Genomic DNA, 14,429 nt, shown 5'->3' on the forward strand with positions numbered 1-14,429 from the left:
CTTACATCTTTCTTCTAGATGGATGGTTCATATATACTTAGCTAGTATTATAATATTACCCAAGGCCAGTACCTGACTCTTCAGTTAAATGATCTAATATTGTACAATACTCATGTATAACTGGTGTTGTCTTTCATTCTATATATTACCAGTAGAAGAAACTCCATACCTTTATATAAGCCAACAGTTTACGTATGCCCCAAGGAACAACAGCAAGCCATTCCACTCCAGCTTCAACCCATTCCGGATCCTTTATTCCTTCTGCTCCCATGTCGGAGCTATAACTTGGTCCACTTTGCTTTACATTGAGTGGTTTGACTTTTCGAGTAGTATAATAGTTTAGGCAGAAGAAATCGGCTGAGCCTCTTATCATGTTTTTTTCTTCATCTGTGAATTCTGGAAGTCTAGATTTCGGCAATCCTTGTTCTTGACTCTTTCTGGAAATTTCCAATTTCATCACTGCAGGATAATCCCCATCAACGAAGATAGGCTTTGCAAACCAATCGAGCTCAAACATTAAATATCTCTCACGTGCTTCTTGATCATCCCTAGAATTAGGATCCAAAGGCTCTGCCCAATTAGAGTTCAGAGCAATGGAGACCAATCCTTTTTGCTTTTCTTTGAAAATGGTGGTGTAGGCATGCCATGCTTTGGCATGGGCTATGATCATGTTGTGAGCTGACTGATATGCACCAAAGCCTGGTTCCTTTTTTCCTGGGGCAATTATGCCCAGCTCATAGCCAAGCCTGGCAACCATAATTGGCTCATTAATAGTAATCCAGAATTTAACTCTGTCGCCAAAGGTAGAGAAGCAAAACCTTGCATATTGCTCAAAGACCTCTGTCGTCTTCTCCGAGTTCCATCCACCTTGGTCCTCTATGGCTTGAGGCATGTCAAAATGATAGAGCGTCACCAGTGGAGTTACATTCATGGCAAGGAGACTGTTGATCAACTTGTTATAATAATCAACCCCTGACAAAATGATAGCAATATGTTAATATATGATGCAACATCGTGGCATAACAATCATACCACTATTTTCAGAAATTATATTTTTGGTTAAAATAAAAAGGTAGATAGTTTACCAGATAAGGGTATTATTCAACATGTCTCATAAATGGCCCTACTGACTCTATCCTACGAGTGATACATGGTGGCTCAGTATGACATTATTGGGTCATGCATAAGTTCAGAGTAAGCAGTGAACAGAGTTGGCCATGTTGGCTATTTTTTAAAACCTTTTAGTCTCACTAAAATCCATTGCTTTGTTGTTTTTCTATATGACTCTAGTATTTTCACATTCTTCAGATCCAGTCAAGTCCTGTATATCAATACTCAGAAACACCATTGACTAAGGGAAGCATCTTATACAAAGACAACTTATAAAAGGAGCTGCCAAGATTATTCACACCTCCATTACTCTTCCAAAAATATGTTGTCTTCGGCATCAACCATTGCAGATAGGTGCAATGACTGAAGAGCTAAATGAAGTTCAATGAAGCACATGGTATGTCATAGGATGTTCCTTTTCAACAAGCTAGTTTGTTAAATGTCTCTAGTGCTAGAGTCACCCATTGTAACTGTATGTGGCTTTCAAGGAGACTGAAAGTAAGGCTATCCACATGAAATAAAAGTGTTTAGCCAACAGCTATCTCGCCCAAGCCCCCATACACTGTTCAGCTCGGCTCGAGCTTGCATGTTTTCTGAAAGTGGAGAGAGGAGAAAGCCACTGCCACACACCTCTGGCCGTGGCTTATATTCCTGAGAAAAAAATGATTGGGCACGTGGAAATCCAGCAACCCGATTCTTATCACCCCTGACATCTGCCGTCTAGGTTGCCCCATAAACATTACACATTAGATGGCCATTACATGGTGAGTTCATCTGATGTATATAAAACAAATCAGTTCTTCATAAATGTACATAAAACAAGTCAAATCTCAAATGATTAGTCCTGAATTTATCTGTTTTATATACAATTGATTTGTCACATTTCATGATTTTCATGTTGTTCTTTGAGGCTACTTGTCTTTTCATTAATTTTTACTCATCATCTAGATTACAGCATGCCTAGAGAGAGGACATTTATTATATACATTGTCTCCAACTTTTGCTCCATAGGTACTGAGAGCATCGTCAGTGCACTTGGCATCCAGTTTTATCCATAGTCTGTGTGGTGAGCTACTAATATATTAACGGAACGAGAGCAGAGGACAGCGCCTTCTGCATCTAATATAGTTTCAAGTGCCAGTGGCTGGGACACCCCCTTTAAATCCAGTGAGACCCCTTTGTTACTGAATATATGCAGAAGAAGGCAGCTCTTATTGCTCTTCTGGGCAACCTGACTCATGACTAACTAGGCAGATATGATGTATTCATGGATAGCTAGATATATGTGCCATACAGGATTCTGAAAAAGCTGTGTAACACCCTCTGTGGCAGCAATTTTGGTTGTCAACGAGATTCCAAAATTAGAGTAGAGTAGATACTCCAGAACTGTTATTACAAGGGAGATGCAAATAGTTACTAAAACAGACATGTCAGAAAATGTGATAGGTTCTCTTTAAAGAGGACCTTTCACTACTCCTGACATGTCTGTTTTAATAGCTTCATGCATTCCCCATGTGATAACAATTCTGGAGCCTCTATTCTTATGACTCTATGTTGTTCCATTCCTTTATTATTTCTACTAGAAGTTGCTAGCAGTCTGCAGGAAGGGTACAGAGGGGCGGTAACAAGTTGGGGGGGGGGGGGGTGTACCTGCACAGTCTGAAAATGGCACCACTGATTGGATAGAGTGAGTATGTGCAGAGACACACCCCCAACTTGTTACCACCCCTCTGTACCCTTACTGCAGACTTCTAGCAATTCATTCATAACTTCTAGTAGAAATAATAAAGGAATGGCACAACATAGAGCCATATGAATCGATGCTCCGGAATTGTTCTTACATGGGGAATGTAGGAAGCTATTAAACAGTCAGGAGCGGTGAAAGGTCCTCTTTAAGGTGAAAATATGTTAATGGTGTCTGGCTGACTTCGATGGGAGCATAATGTTCAACAAAACAGGGCTTTTATCATAGCTTTCTTAGCTATTTTGATCATTAGGACCACAACAAGGTCTTTTTGTTATTTTTTCTTCAATGGTAGTGCCACCAGCCTTTTTAATGATAATGCAATCTGTTCATAAAGTAGACCACCTTTGCCTCTTAATTCTAATGAAAGTGAAACAATAAAATAAAATAACACTGCTATCTTCTAAAAGAGAGAAGTTTATACAGGTGAGGATCTACTTTTTAAAGGGGGTTCCCACAAAAAACATTTATTACAGCAGACTAGGTGGCAAATCTTTGATCGCTGGGGACCTTACCTATAGGACACTTACCATGAATTCCCTGGTTCTCCTCACTAGCATGACTACTGTGAGGAGTAGCTTGTATGAAGCAATGGATGAACGTGCACACTGCTGCGCTATACATGTCTATGGGAGTTACAGAATCCCATAAGAGATGATAATCCCATAATAGTAGCTCAGTGGTTAGCACTGGTGTCTTGCGACGCTGGGGTCCTAGGTTTGAATCTTACCAAGGACAACATCTGCATGGAGTTTGTATGTTCTCCCCATGTTTGCATCGATTTCTTCCTACACTCTAAACACATGCTGATAGGGACCTTAGTGAGCCCCATTGGGGACAGCGTGATGTAAAGTGCTGTGGAATATAGTAGCGCTAAATAAAGGCATAAAATAAATAAAATCTCCGTCCCTTAGAGATTTAATGGAACGACAATATACATATCCATCCACTGCTCCATCGAGACTACTTGTGCACATTATTATTCTTCTGGTTACTTTATGATGTACCCCCTTCGTGAGTAATTAGCGAGGGCTATAAAAACTGCTATGCCTTGCTTTAGGCTACATCGTTATAACAGTGTATCAGTTCATCATTTATGGTCCGGGACTTGCATGTACGTGTAGTCCTAGCACTACTCTCATTATTATTATTATGCACTATGCTGTAATACTCCTTTGTATTACAACGCTTCTTCTATGTGGAGATTACAATCGACCCGGATTGCAAATGTCATACCATTTTCTACATGTGAATGGTGACCACACAGACAACGTAGCAGCTCCGCCAAGTCAATCCATGACATATAATTCTAATTAGGACATGGTAGTAACAGACAGGAAACATACCATAGACCATTTATTTGATCTTCCGCTTGCACCCGTACAGAGATTGATGCTGGTGAACACCCAGAATTAATTATGCCAGACAATAGCAATAACCTTGATTAAAGCTTCAACCTTGTATCCGTAAGAAACAATTACCTTTCTGGTTGATAAAACCTGTCGTCCCATCAGGTAACAGACGTGACCAGGAAAGAGAGAAGCGGTAATGAGTCAATCCAAGCTGTTTGATGCATTTCAAATCTTCTTCCCACAGTGTGTAGCTGCCACAAGCTACATCTCCAGTCTGGTTCTTAAAAACTCGATCTCCTCCCTGATGAGTGAACGTATCCCAGATATTGAGGCCTTTCCCATCTGCATCCCATCCTCCTGGCGAAAGGCAAACAGGCAGTGTTTTATTATAGGTCTTTGTGCAGACTATAAATACATGGTGGACATTACTGCAGGACACATCGCAGATAGCTTTACACTTTAGTAAACATGGCTAATGGAAACTGAAAGACTGCAGAGCTAATATAAGATTGCTCTCCAATAGACGGCCTCTGTGTAGACCCAACAGGCTATTCCGCTCTTAGAATTAAAGGGAATCTATCAGAAAATATTTTTAAAATGAAGTCTCATGCTACACACGCATATATATATATATATATATAGTACAGACCAAAAGTTTGGACACACCTTCTCATTCAAAGAGTTTTCTTTATTTTCATGACTATGAAGGCATCAAAACTATGAATTAACACATGTGGAATTATATACATAACAAACAAGTGTGAAACAACTGAAAATATGTCATATTCTAGGTTCTTCAAAGTAGCCACCTTTTGCTTTGATTACTGCTTTGCACACTCTTGGCATTCTCTTGATGAGCTTCAAGAGGTAGTCCCCTGAAATGGTCTTCCAACAGTCTTGAAGGAGTTCCCAGAGATGCTTAGCACTTGTTGGCCCTTTTGCCTTCACTCTGCGGTCCAGCTCACCCCAAACCATCTCGATTGGGTTCAGGTCCGGTGACTGTGGAGGCCAGGTCATCTGGCACAGCACCCCATCACTCTCCTTCATGGTCAAATAGCCCTTACTTTCAAAGTTTTCCCAATTTTTCGGCTGACTGACTGACCTTCATTTCTTAAAGTAATGATGGCCACTCGTTTTTCTTTACTTAGCTGCTATTTTCTTGCCTCTCCTCAACGCAACTGATGGTCCCAACCCCATTTATAAGGCAAGAAATCCCACTTATTAAACCTGACAGGGCACACCTGTGAAGTGAAAACCATTTCAAGGGACTACCTCTTGAAGCTCATCAAGAGAATGCCAAGAGTGTGCAAAGCAGTAATCAAAGCAAAAGGTGGCTACTTTGAAGAACCTAGAATATGACATATTTTCAGTTGTTTCACACTTGTTTGTTATGTATATAATTCCACATGTGTTAATTCATAGTTTTGATGCCTTCAGTGTGAATCTACAATTTTCATAGTCATGAAAATAAAGAAAACTCTTTGAATGAGAAGGTGTGTCCAAACTTTTGGTCTGTACTGTATACTCATCTATATTTATGTTATCACAGGCAAGATTACACCTATATAAACCATTCTTAATAGGTGATGGTCACAGTGTATCTAGGAGTTCAATATTGATGGCCTATTCTCAGGATAGGTCATCGAAATCTGATTGGAGGGGGTCCGACACCCGGCACCACTACCAATCGGCTGTTTGAAGAGGCTGCAGCACTGCGGTGAGCAATGTGGCCTCACCACAGCTTTCCAAGCACAGCGCCTTACGATGTATAGTGGTTGTGCTTGGTATTGCAGCCCAAGCCAATTCAATTGACTTCCTCATTGGCTCAAGAGGAGGTCACCTCACTCACTGGAGCGCTGAAGCTTCTCCAAACAGCTGATAGGTGGGAGTGCCAGGTTTTGGACCTCCACTGATCTAATATTGATTACCTATTCTGAGGAGAGGTCCTAATTTCAAACTCCTGGGAAACTAATTTAATTATGTCTCCCCTTAGACTTCTCAAGACTAAATACAATTCTTAATATTTCCTCATACAAGTATACAATTGCCTGCTTGTTAGTGGAGGTGACCGATGCATTTACATGCAGCAATCTCCTCCACAGTATGGGGAGAAGTGATCGCTAATGCCATCGCTCGTCCACATATTGAATCATTGTTTGTGGGCAGCAGAGAGCTGTTTGGATAGCACGATCTGCTGCCCACAAACTATAATTTAGGTGTCCACACCAAGGACTATATTACCCGATGAATGAGCGTTTCGTTATTTCATCAGGTAATAAGCAGCACTGGAAACTGGCCGATTATCACTAAGGCTACTTTCACACTCGCGTTTGGTGCGGATCTATCATGCATCTGCACAGACGAATCCGTTCAGATAATACGACCGTCTGCATCCGTTCAGAACGGATCCGTTTGTATTATCTTTAACATAGACAAGACGGATCCGTCTTGAACACCATTGAAAGTCAATGGAGGACGGATCCGTTTTCTATTGTGCCAGATTGTGTCATAGAAAACGGATCCGTCCCCATTGACTTACATTGTGTGCCAGGACAGATCCGTTTGGCTCAGTTTTGTCAGACGGACACCAAAACGCTGCAAACAGCGTTTTGGTGTCCGCCTCCAAAGCGGAATGGAGACGGAACGGAGGCAAACTGATGCATTCTGAGCGGATCCTTTTCCATTCAGAATGCATTAGGGCAAAACTGATCCCTTTTGGACCGCTTGTGAGAGCCCTGAACGGATCTCGCAAACGGAAAGCCAAAACGCCAGTGTGAAAGTAGCCTTAGAAGTGTCCATATGAACGTCCATTAGTGATAACCTGCTCAATGTAAAGGGGCCTTAAGATTCTCCAGTTTAGGGCTCTTTCACACTTGCGTTCTTTTCTTCCGGCATAGAGTTCCGTCGTCGGGGCTCTATGCCGGAAGAATCCTGATCAGTTTTATCCTAATGCATTCTGAATGGAGAGAAATCCGTTCAGGATGCATCAGGATGTCTTCAGTTCCGGAACGGAACGTTTGTTGGCCGGAGAAAATACCGCAGCATGCTGCGCTTTTTGCTCCGGCCAAAAATCCTGAACACTTGCCGCAAGGCCGGATCCGGAATTAATGCCCATTGAAAGGCATTGATCCGGATCCGGCCTTAAGCTAAACGTCGTTTTTGCGCATTACCGGATCCGACGTTTAGCTTTTTCTGAATGGTTACCATGGCTGCCAAGACGCTAAAGTCCTGGTAGCCATGGTAAAGTGCAGTGGGGAGCGGGGGAGCAGTATACTTACCGTCCGTGCGGCTCCCCGGGCGCTCCAGATTGACGTCAGGGCGCCCCACGCGCATGGATGACGTGATCACATGGGGCGCTCTGACGTCATTCTGGAGCGCCCCGGGAGCCGCACGGACTGTAAGTATACTGCTCACTCGCTCCCGCTCCTACTATGGCAACCAGGACTTTAATAGCGTCCTGGCTACCATAGTAACACTGAACGCATTTTGAAGACGGATCCGTCTTCAAATGCTTTCAGTTCACTTGCGTTTTTCCGGATCCGGCGTGTAATTCCGGCAAATGGAGTACACGCCGGATCCGGACAACGCAAGTGTGAAAGAGGCCTTAGTTGCTTTTCTCAGTATGATTACTGTTTATTAATCGCAACACAGGGTGATAATGTATGGCAAAATGTAACATTTAGCAGAAAGGAATGCTATCAATTGCAATAGCATAAAATGATTCCAATCTTAAAGGAAATGCGTCAACAAAAATGTTATCTACCAGTTAAAATCAGATAGTAACACATTTCCTTATTTCTAAATCTGTTTTTATTTTCTGATGGCAGATTTTTTTAATCTATTTCCTGAATATGATAATGGGGGCGGCCATCTTGCCTGAGCCATTTTTAACAGCATTTAAAAACATTTAAAACTATTAAGAAAATAGTTTTACGGCAGCCCCATAGTCCGTAGACACAATGGACTGGAGCTGACCCTATTGACTCCTAAGGGAGAGTTTTCTAGGCATGCTCTGTGCCCTGTGCAGAGATCATTGTACAAGGAAGGAATAGATGTGATGTGACAATCACCTATTGTGAGAGATGGATCCTGTCTTATCTGTCATTCTAATCCTGCCTGTAATGATATCACCTCTGTGCATACTGTAGATAAGCAGGTAACTGCAGTAAAGTGCTCTGCACAGACCAAGAAGTGGCGCCTATTATTAGGTTTAGTGGCGAATGAGAAAACTGCAGGTTTTTATGGTTTTTGTTTAAATATAAATATTAACATGGAAAGTTAAAAATAACATCACCAAAAATTATTTAAAAAAAATGTTAAACATAAAAATGTGATTTAAACAATAGGTCATTTACAGCAGCTTCAGATGCCGCAGCTACTGTTTACTGACGATTAGCAGATTGTTCCAGGCATCATAAAAGTGTTAGAAAATAAATTAAAAAATCCCAGGACTAGAGTGAATTAAAACCTTTATTTTTTAGGATGTCCTTAAGATAATGTATTTCCAGGTAAAAGCTCCCTCACTTTAAATCACAACACAAAAATTTATAAAGCTGCCAACACGGGCAGCAAAGCTATTCCGACTATTGTGTGGATTGTGTTAAGGCTAGTTTCACACTAGCGGCAGGGGAGTCTGGCAGGCTGTTCTGGCGGCTGAACAGCCTGTCGGATCCGTCCTGCTGCTAAGTTCATGTGTGCCCCCGGATTGCTGCTCCGTCCCCATTGACTATAATGGGGGCGGGGGTGGAGTTCCGGCGGCAGCACGGCGAGAGGCAACCGGACTAAAAGTACTGCATGTCGTACTTTTAGTCCGGCTGCCTCTCGCCGTGCTGCCACCGGATATCCGCCCCAGCCCCCATTATAGTCAATGGGGACGGAGCGGCAGTCCGGGGGCACACGTGAAATAGCAGAAGGACGGATCCGACAGGCTGTTCACCTGCCGGACTCCCCTGCCGCTAGTGTGAAAGTACCCTAAGAGCCCTTTAGAAGAGTCGATTCTCGTTTGAAAAATCGTAGCATCGATTCATTCTTTCGATTGTTTGTGTAGGCATAAAAATCATCGTTTGTCGGGAATACATTTTGTCATGTAAACAGCAATCGTTCACTTCATATACGTCAATCATTCAAGCTGTTTGGAGATGGTCTTTTAGCCTTTACCTTTAACATGTTTACCTATAATTTTCTTCCTAATCTCCTGAGACAACGCTCTCCTTATCTTTCTTTGGTCCATGTTCAGCGTGGTACACACCATGATACCAAACAGCACAGTGACGACGTTTCACCCTTTAAAACGGCAGACTGATAACAGGCTTGAAGTTATGAACGCGGCCTCTACATAACTTTGGCGTATCCACCGTCGGTTAGCATTAGAAAATGCTAAATGCTTCCCACCGTGCCCCCTTTTTTTTAGACCTACCGTGAGCAGGGAAAAGTCGCACCAATCTGCGCCAGAAATACACCAAAAATAGACAAATTTCTGTTAGTAAATGAACCCCTATGTTCTTGTCTCAAGAATCAGCACTAGGAGCAGCTTCTTCTCACCATCACTAGACAAATGAGGTGACTTTTCTGAGAGTGAAAAACGAGGGGGCAGCATAACAAATATGTAAGAGTAATATCTATACCCAAGAGTATTTAAAATGTTTTGCCAGATCTAGCCAGAGTAAATTCATATTCATTTGTAGGACAAACCCATTAATTAGTACATTTTAGTACTGGGTAGACCAAGAAGCTGTGGAGAAGTATAAAAATATCCCAAACTTTGAACATCCCATGGGCCACCATTAAATCCAATTTAACGAAATGGAAAGAATATGGCACAACTACAAACCTAACAAGAGAAGACCCTCACCAAAACTCACAGGCCGGGAAAGGAGGGCATTAAAAGGATTGTCTCACTTCAGCAAGGGGCATTTATCATGTAGAGAAAGTTAATACAAGGCACTTACTAATGTATTGTTATTATCCGATTTGCTTCCTTTGCTGGCTGGATTCATATTCCATCACATTATACACTGCTTATTTCCATGGCTATTACCACCCTACAATACAGCAGCGGTGGTTGTGCTTTTACAGTATAGGAAAAAGTGGCAACCTCCCTGGTGGCTGGGACAGTGGTAGTGCGCATAGTTTGACACTTTTTACTATAGTGTACAATAGGGTGTTTCATTTTGTAATGGAAAATTTAAAAAAAAAAATTGCAGACTTTGCTTACCGAGTCTCAGTGATGTAAAAGATATATATGCCAAATTTCAAGAAGATTGGATAATATTTAGAGGTTGCACACTTCGATCTGTTTTGTAAAAGTAGGCAAAAAATAAGATTTTTCAATGTTAATTGATTTTATTGGGAAAACTAGAAACCCCAACCTAAAATAATATTAAAACTAGACAATAAGATTAATAGGTAGTATGATAGGCAAAACATGTGTTATATTAACTTTGTTTGTAAATATTAACTAAACTTTGAACGATGCAATCCCTTTTTTTGTTGGCTCTGTGACGACTTTTCTGTGATGCTCGACTACTACCCTCAACAAGAATTGTTTTTGTTGTTCGTCCCTGACTGATTCGTTAAACTTTTTTATCAGAGCAATTCCTCTTTCTGCGGTATCATTGACCACCTTAAGAGCGTTCACATGGCTTCTTAGAGAATCACTGCAGTATTCTGTCACGTCGTGGATCCCAAACAATTCAAAGAACGTCTTTGTTTTATTAGTAACGAAATGGCTCAGGTCTTTACCTTCAAAAACTAGGTTTTTACCTTCTAATCGTTTTATTTCCATTTTCTTTGCAGGTTTGGTTTCTACATTTTTTTTTTCCATATTTTCCTTAACAGCCTGAGTAATACGTTTGTCCAAAAAAGCCAATCTTATGTTTGTTTCTGACAGATACCAAAGGTGTCTCTTAGCAACTGTGAGAGCACTTTTTTTTTATGTCTGCATCTGGGTGAGTGATCAGAAGCTGTAGCATATCGAAATCATTCTTTGGAGCACTTCGACCTACAAATGCCTTATGCAAAAAGCGAACATATATGAGGCTGACAAAATGTGCAACCCGTTTCATTTCTTTCAATTCTAGTTGAGGAATATTCAACTGTTTAGTGAGGAGGACAATTTTAAGTGCATATATTGCCTTTGCCATCCACCTTGCTTGATGCAGAGCCCCTGGGATCCAGATACTGAAGTCGTTTTTAGACCAACCTCCTAGGTACAGGAGTGAGAATAGTAATAAAAGTGATCAATGTGTGCAACCCCTAAATCACATCTTTGGAAAAATGAAACACCCTAGTGTACAAGCACGACCACTGCCGAGCAGTGTATAATGTGATGGAAAAATTAAAGGGGTTCTGCACTTTGTTTAAACTGATGAGCTATCCTCTGGATAGATCAACAGCTTCTGATTGGCAGGGGTCCGACACCCAGGACCCCCGCCGATCAGCTGTTTGAGAAGGCAGCGGTGCTCCAGCAGCGCCGCGGCCTTCTCACTGTTTACCGCAGGCCCAGTGACATCACGACTAGTATCACTGGCCTGGGCGGGGCTAAGCTCTGTTCACTTGAATGGAGCTTAGCCCCGACCAGGCCATTGATACTAGTCGTGACGTCACTGGGCCTGCGGTAAACAGTGAGAAGGCCGTGGCACTGCTGGAGCGCCGCTGCATTCTCAAACATCTGATCGGCGGGGGTCCTGGGTGTCGGACCCCCGCCGATCAGAAGCTGATGATCTATCCAGAGGATAGTTCATCAGTTTACACAAAGTGCAGAACCCCTTTAATCAAGCCAGCAAAGGATGCAATATGGACAATCACAATACATTAGAAAGTGGATTATATTGAGCTTCTCTACATGATAAATGCCATTTGCTGAAGTGAGACAATCACTTTAATAAGAGATTTAACTAAGACACTGTCCATAGGACCACTATAAGCCATACGCTCCACAGAGGGGGAGTTTATAGAAGAGTGACCAGAAAAAAAAAAACATTGCTTAAAGAAAAACAAAAGATAACAGATTTGGAGTTTGCCAAAACAGCATGTGGCAGATTCCCCAAACACATGGAAGAAGGTTCCCTGGTCAGATGAGACTAAAATCTCTGAAATTTTTGGCCATCATGGGAAATGCAGAAAACGAAACCATTACTGGTCTCTGACAAAACACAAGTGCATGCCATGATTTTACACCGTAGATTTCATGATTGTGGATTTGTCATGGACAAAACAGGGCACAAATTACATGCACTTGGCTGCGGTTCAGTAATGGTGAAGCTCTTTACAGTGCCACTACTGCAACATTGAAATATACCATATGCTACTATGTTTATTTACAGGTCCGTATCCATTTTGAGAATGCAAAAAAAGTCAGTGCAAGTTTTGTATTCGTAAAGATCCGAGTTCAGGACAACTCAGTGTTTTTTTCACTATGGTTGATCATTTTTTTTTAAAACAAAGTTTTAAGTAATTGTTTCTGCAATAGATCAGTGAAAAATGGACTACACATGGGTGGCTTCTGTGTGTAGTCTGTGGTTTTCACAGACCCATTGAATAGAATGGGTGCCCTCTGTCTGCAAAATGAGCCAAAGTAGAACATGCACCACTATTTTTCCTGTGGACCAATGGGCCCCAGAAAAACATGGACATCTGAATATACTGTAACCACTACAGAGAAAGCAGTGGGTCTAGTGGATGCTGCTGCTGCCAATGACAAGCAGGGACTCACAGCAGCAGGCATTAGAGCTGACTCTTCTGAGGTGAAGTGGACTACAAATCCCATGAGCACTTGCGCCTCCCTACAGCCAATAGCAGGGGGACCGGGGAAATGGCTAAGGAAGGAAGAGTAGCCATCTTAGAGACAGCAGCATGGGCAGGAGATGGAAATACTGAGAGATCTCCACAGACAGAAGTGTTCCCTGTTTCTGTGCGGACATTACAGCACAGTTCTGACAGCTCCTGTATGAGAAGAGAAAGCTCAGCTGCTACATTAACCCTACAGCACAGCCCAGACGGCTCCTGTGTTAGAAGAGAAAGCTCAGCTGCTACATTAACCCTACAGCACAGCCCAGACAGCTCCTGTGTTTCCTGTGTTAGAAGAGAAAGCTCAGCTGATACATTAACCCTACAGCACAGCCCAGACAGCTCCTGTGTTTCCAGTGTTAGAAGGGAAAGCTCAGCTGCTACATTAACCCTACAGCACAGCCCAGACGGCTCCTGTGTTTCCAGTGTTAGAAGGGAAAGCTCAGCTGCTGCATTAACCCTACAGCACAGCCCAGACGGCTCCTGTGTTTCCAGTGTTAGGGCTCTTTCACACTTGCGTTGTTGTGTTCCGGCATAGAGTTCCGTCGTCGGGGCTCTATGCCGGAAGAATCCTGATCAGGATTATCCCAATGCATTCTGAATGGAGAGAAATCCGTTCAGGATGCATCAGGATGCCTTCAGTTCCGGAACGGAACGTTTTTTGGCCGGAGAAAATAACGCAGCATGCTGCGCTTTTTGCTCCAGCCAAAAATCCTGAACACTTGCCGCAAGGCCGGATCCGTAATTAATGCCCATTGAAAGGCATTAATCCGGATCCGGCCTTAAGCTAAACGTCGTTTCGGCGCATTACCGGATCCGACGTTTAGCTTTTTCTGAATGGTTACCATGGCTTCCAGGACGCTAAAGTCCTGGTTGCCATGGTAAAGTGTAGTGGGGAGCGGGGGAGCAGTATACTTACCGTCCGTGCGGCTCCCGGGGCGCTTCAGAGTGACGTCAGGGCGCCCCACGTGCATGGATGACGTGTCGCATGGATCACGTCATCCATGCGCATGGGGCGCTCTGACGTCATTCCGGAGCGCCCTGGGAGCCGCACGGACTGTAAGTATACTGCTCCCCTGCTCCCCACTACTACTATGGCAGCCAGGACTTTAATAGCGTCCTGGGTGCCATAGTAACACTGAACGCATTTTGAAGATGGATCCGTCTTCAAATGCTTTCAGTTCACTTGCGTTGTTACGGATCCGGCGGGCATCTCCGGCAAATGGAGTACACGACGGATCCGGACAACGCAAGTGTGAAAGAGGCCTTAGAGGGGAAAGCTCAGCTGCTACATTAACCCTACAGCACAGCCCAGACGGCTCCTGTGTTTCCAGTGTTAGAGGGGAAAGCTCAGCTGCTACATTAACCCTACAGCACAGCCCAGACAGCTCCTGTGTTTCCAGTGTTAGAAGAGAAAGCTCAGCTGCTACATTACC

The 14,429-nt window shown here is 42.9% G+C and overlaps 1 protein-coding gene across 2 annotated transcripts in view; it reads right to left on the reverse strand.

Moving 5' to 3' along the window:
* The window catches only part of LOC120990306 (cytosolic beta-glucosidase-like), a 92,994-nt gene that overhangs the window by 20,996 nt on the left and 57,569 nt on the right, over positions 1-14,429 (reverse strand). For both annotated transcript variants that reach the window (XM_040419032.1, XM_040419031.1), the window contains exons 3-4: positions 4,336-4,563; positions 170-972 (exon numbers count right to left, since the gene is read on the reverse strand). In XM_040419032.1, the coding sequence (XP_040274966.1) occupies positions 170-972; positions 4,336-4,563 (1,031 nt within the window). The remainder of the gene's footprint in view (positions 1-169; positions 973-4,335; positions 4,564-14,429) is intronic.

This window comes from Bufo bufo, chromosome 2 (assembly GCF_905171765.1).
Source record: "Bufo bufo chromosome 2, aBufBuf1.1, whole genome shotgun sequence".
Classification (NCBI taxonomy): Eukaryota; Metazoa; Chordata; class Amphibia; order Anura; family Bufonidae; genus Bufo; species Bufo bufo.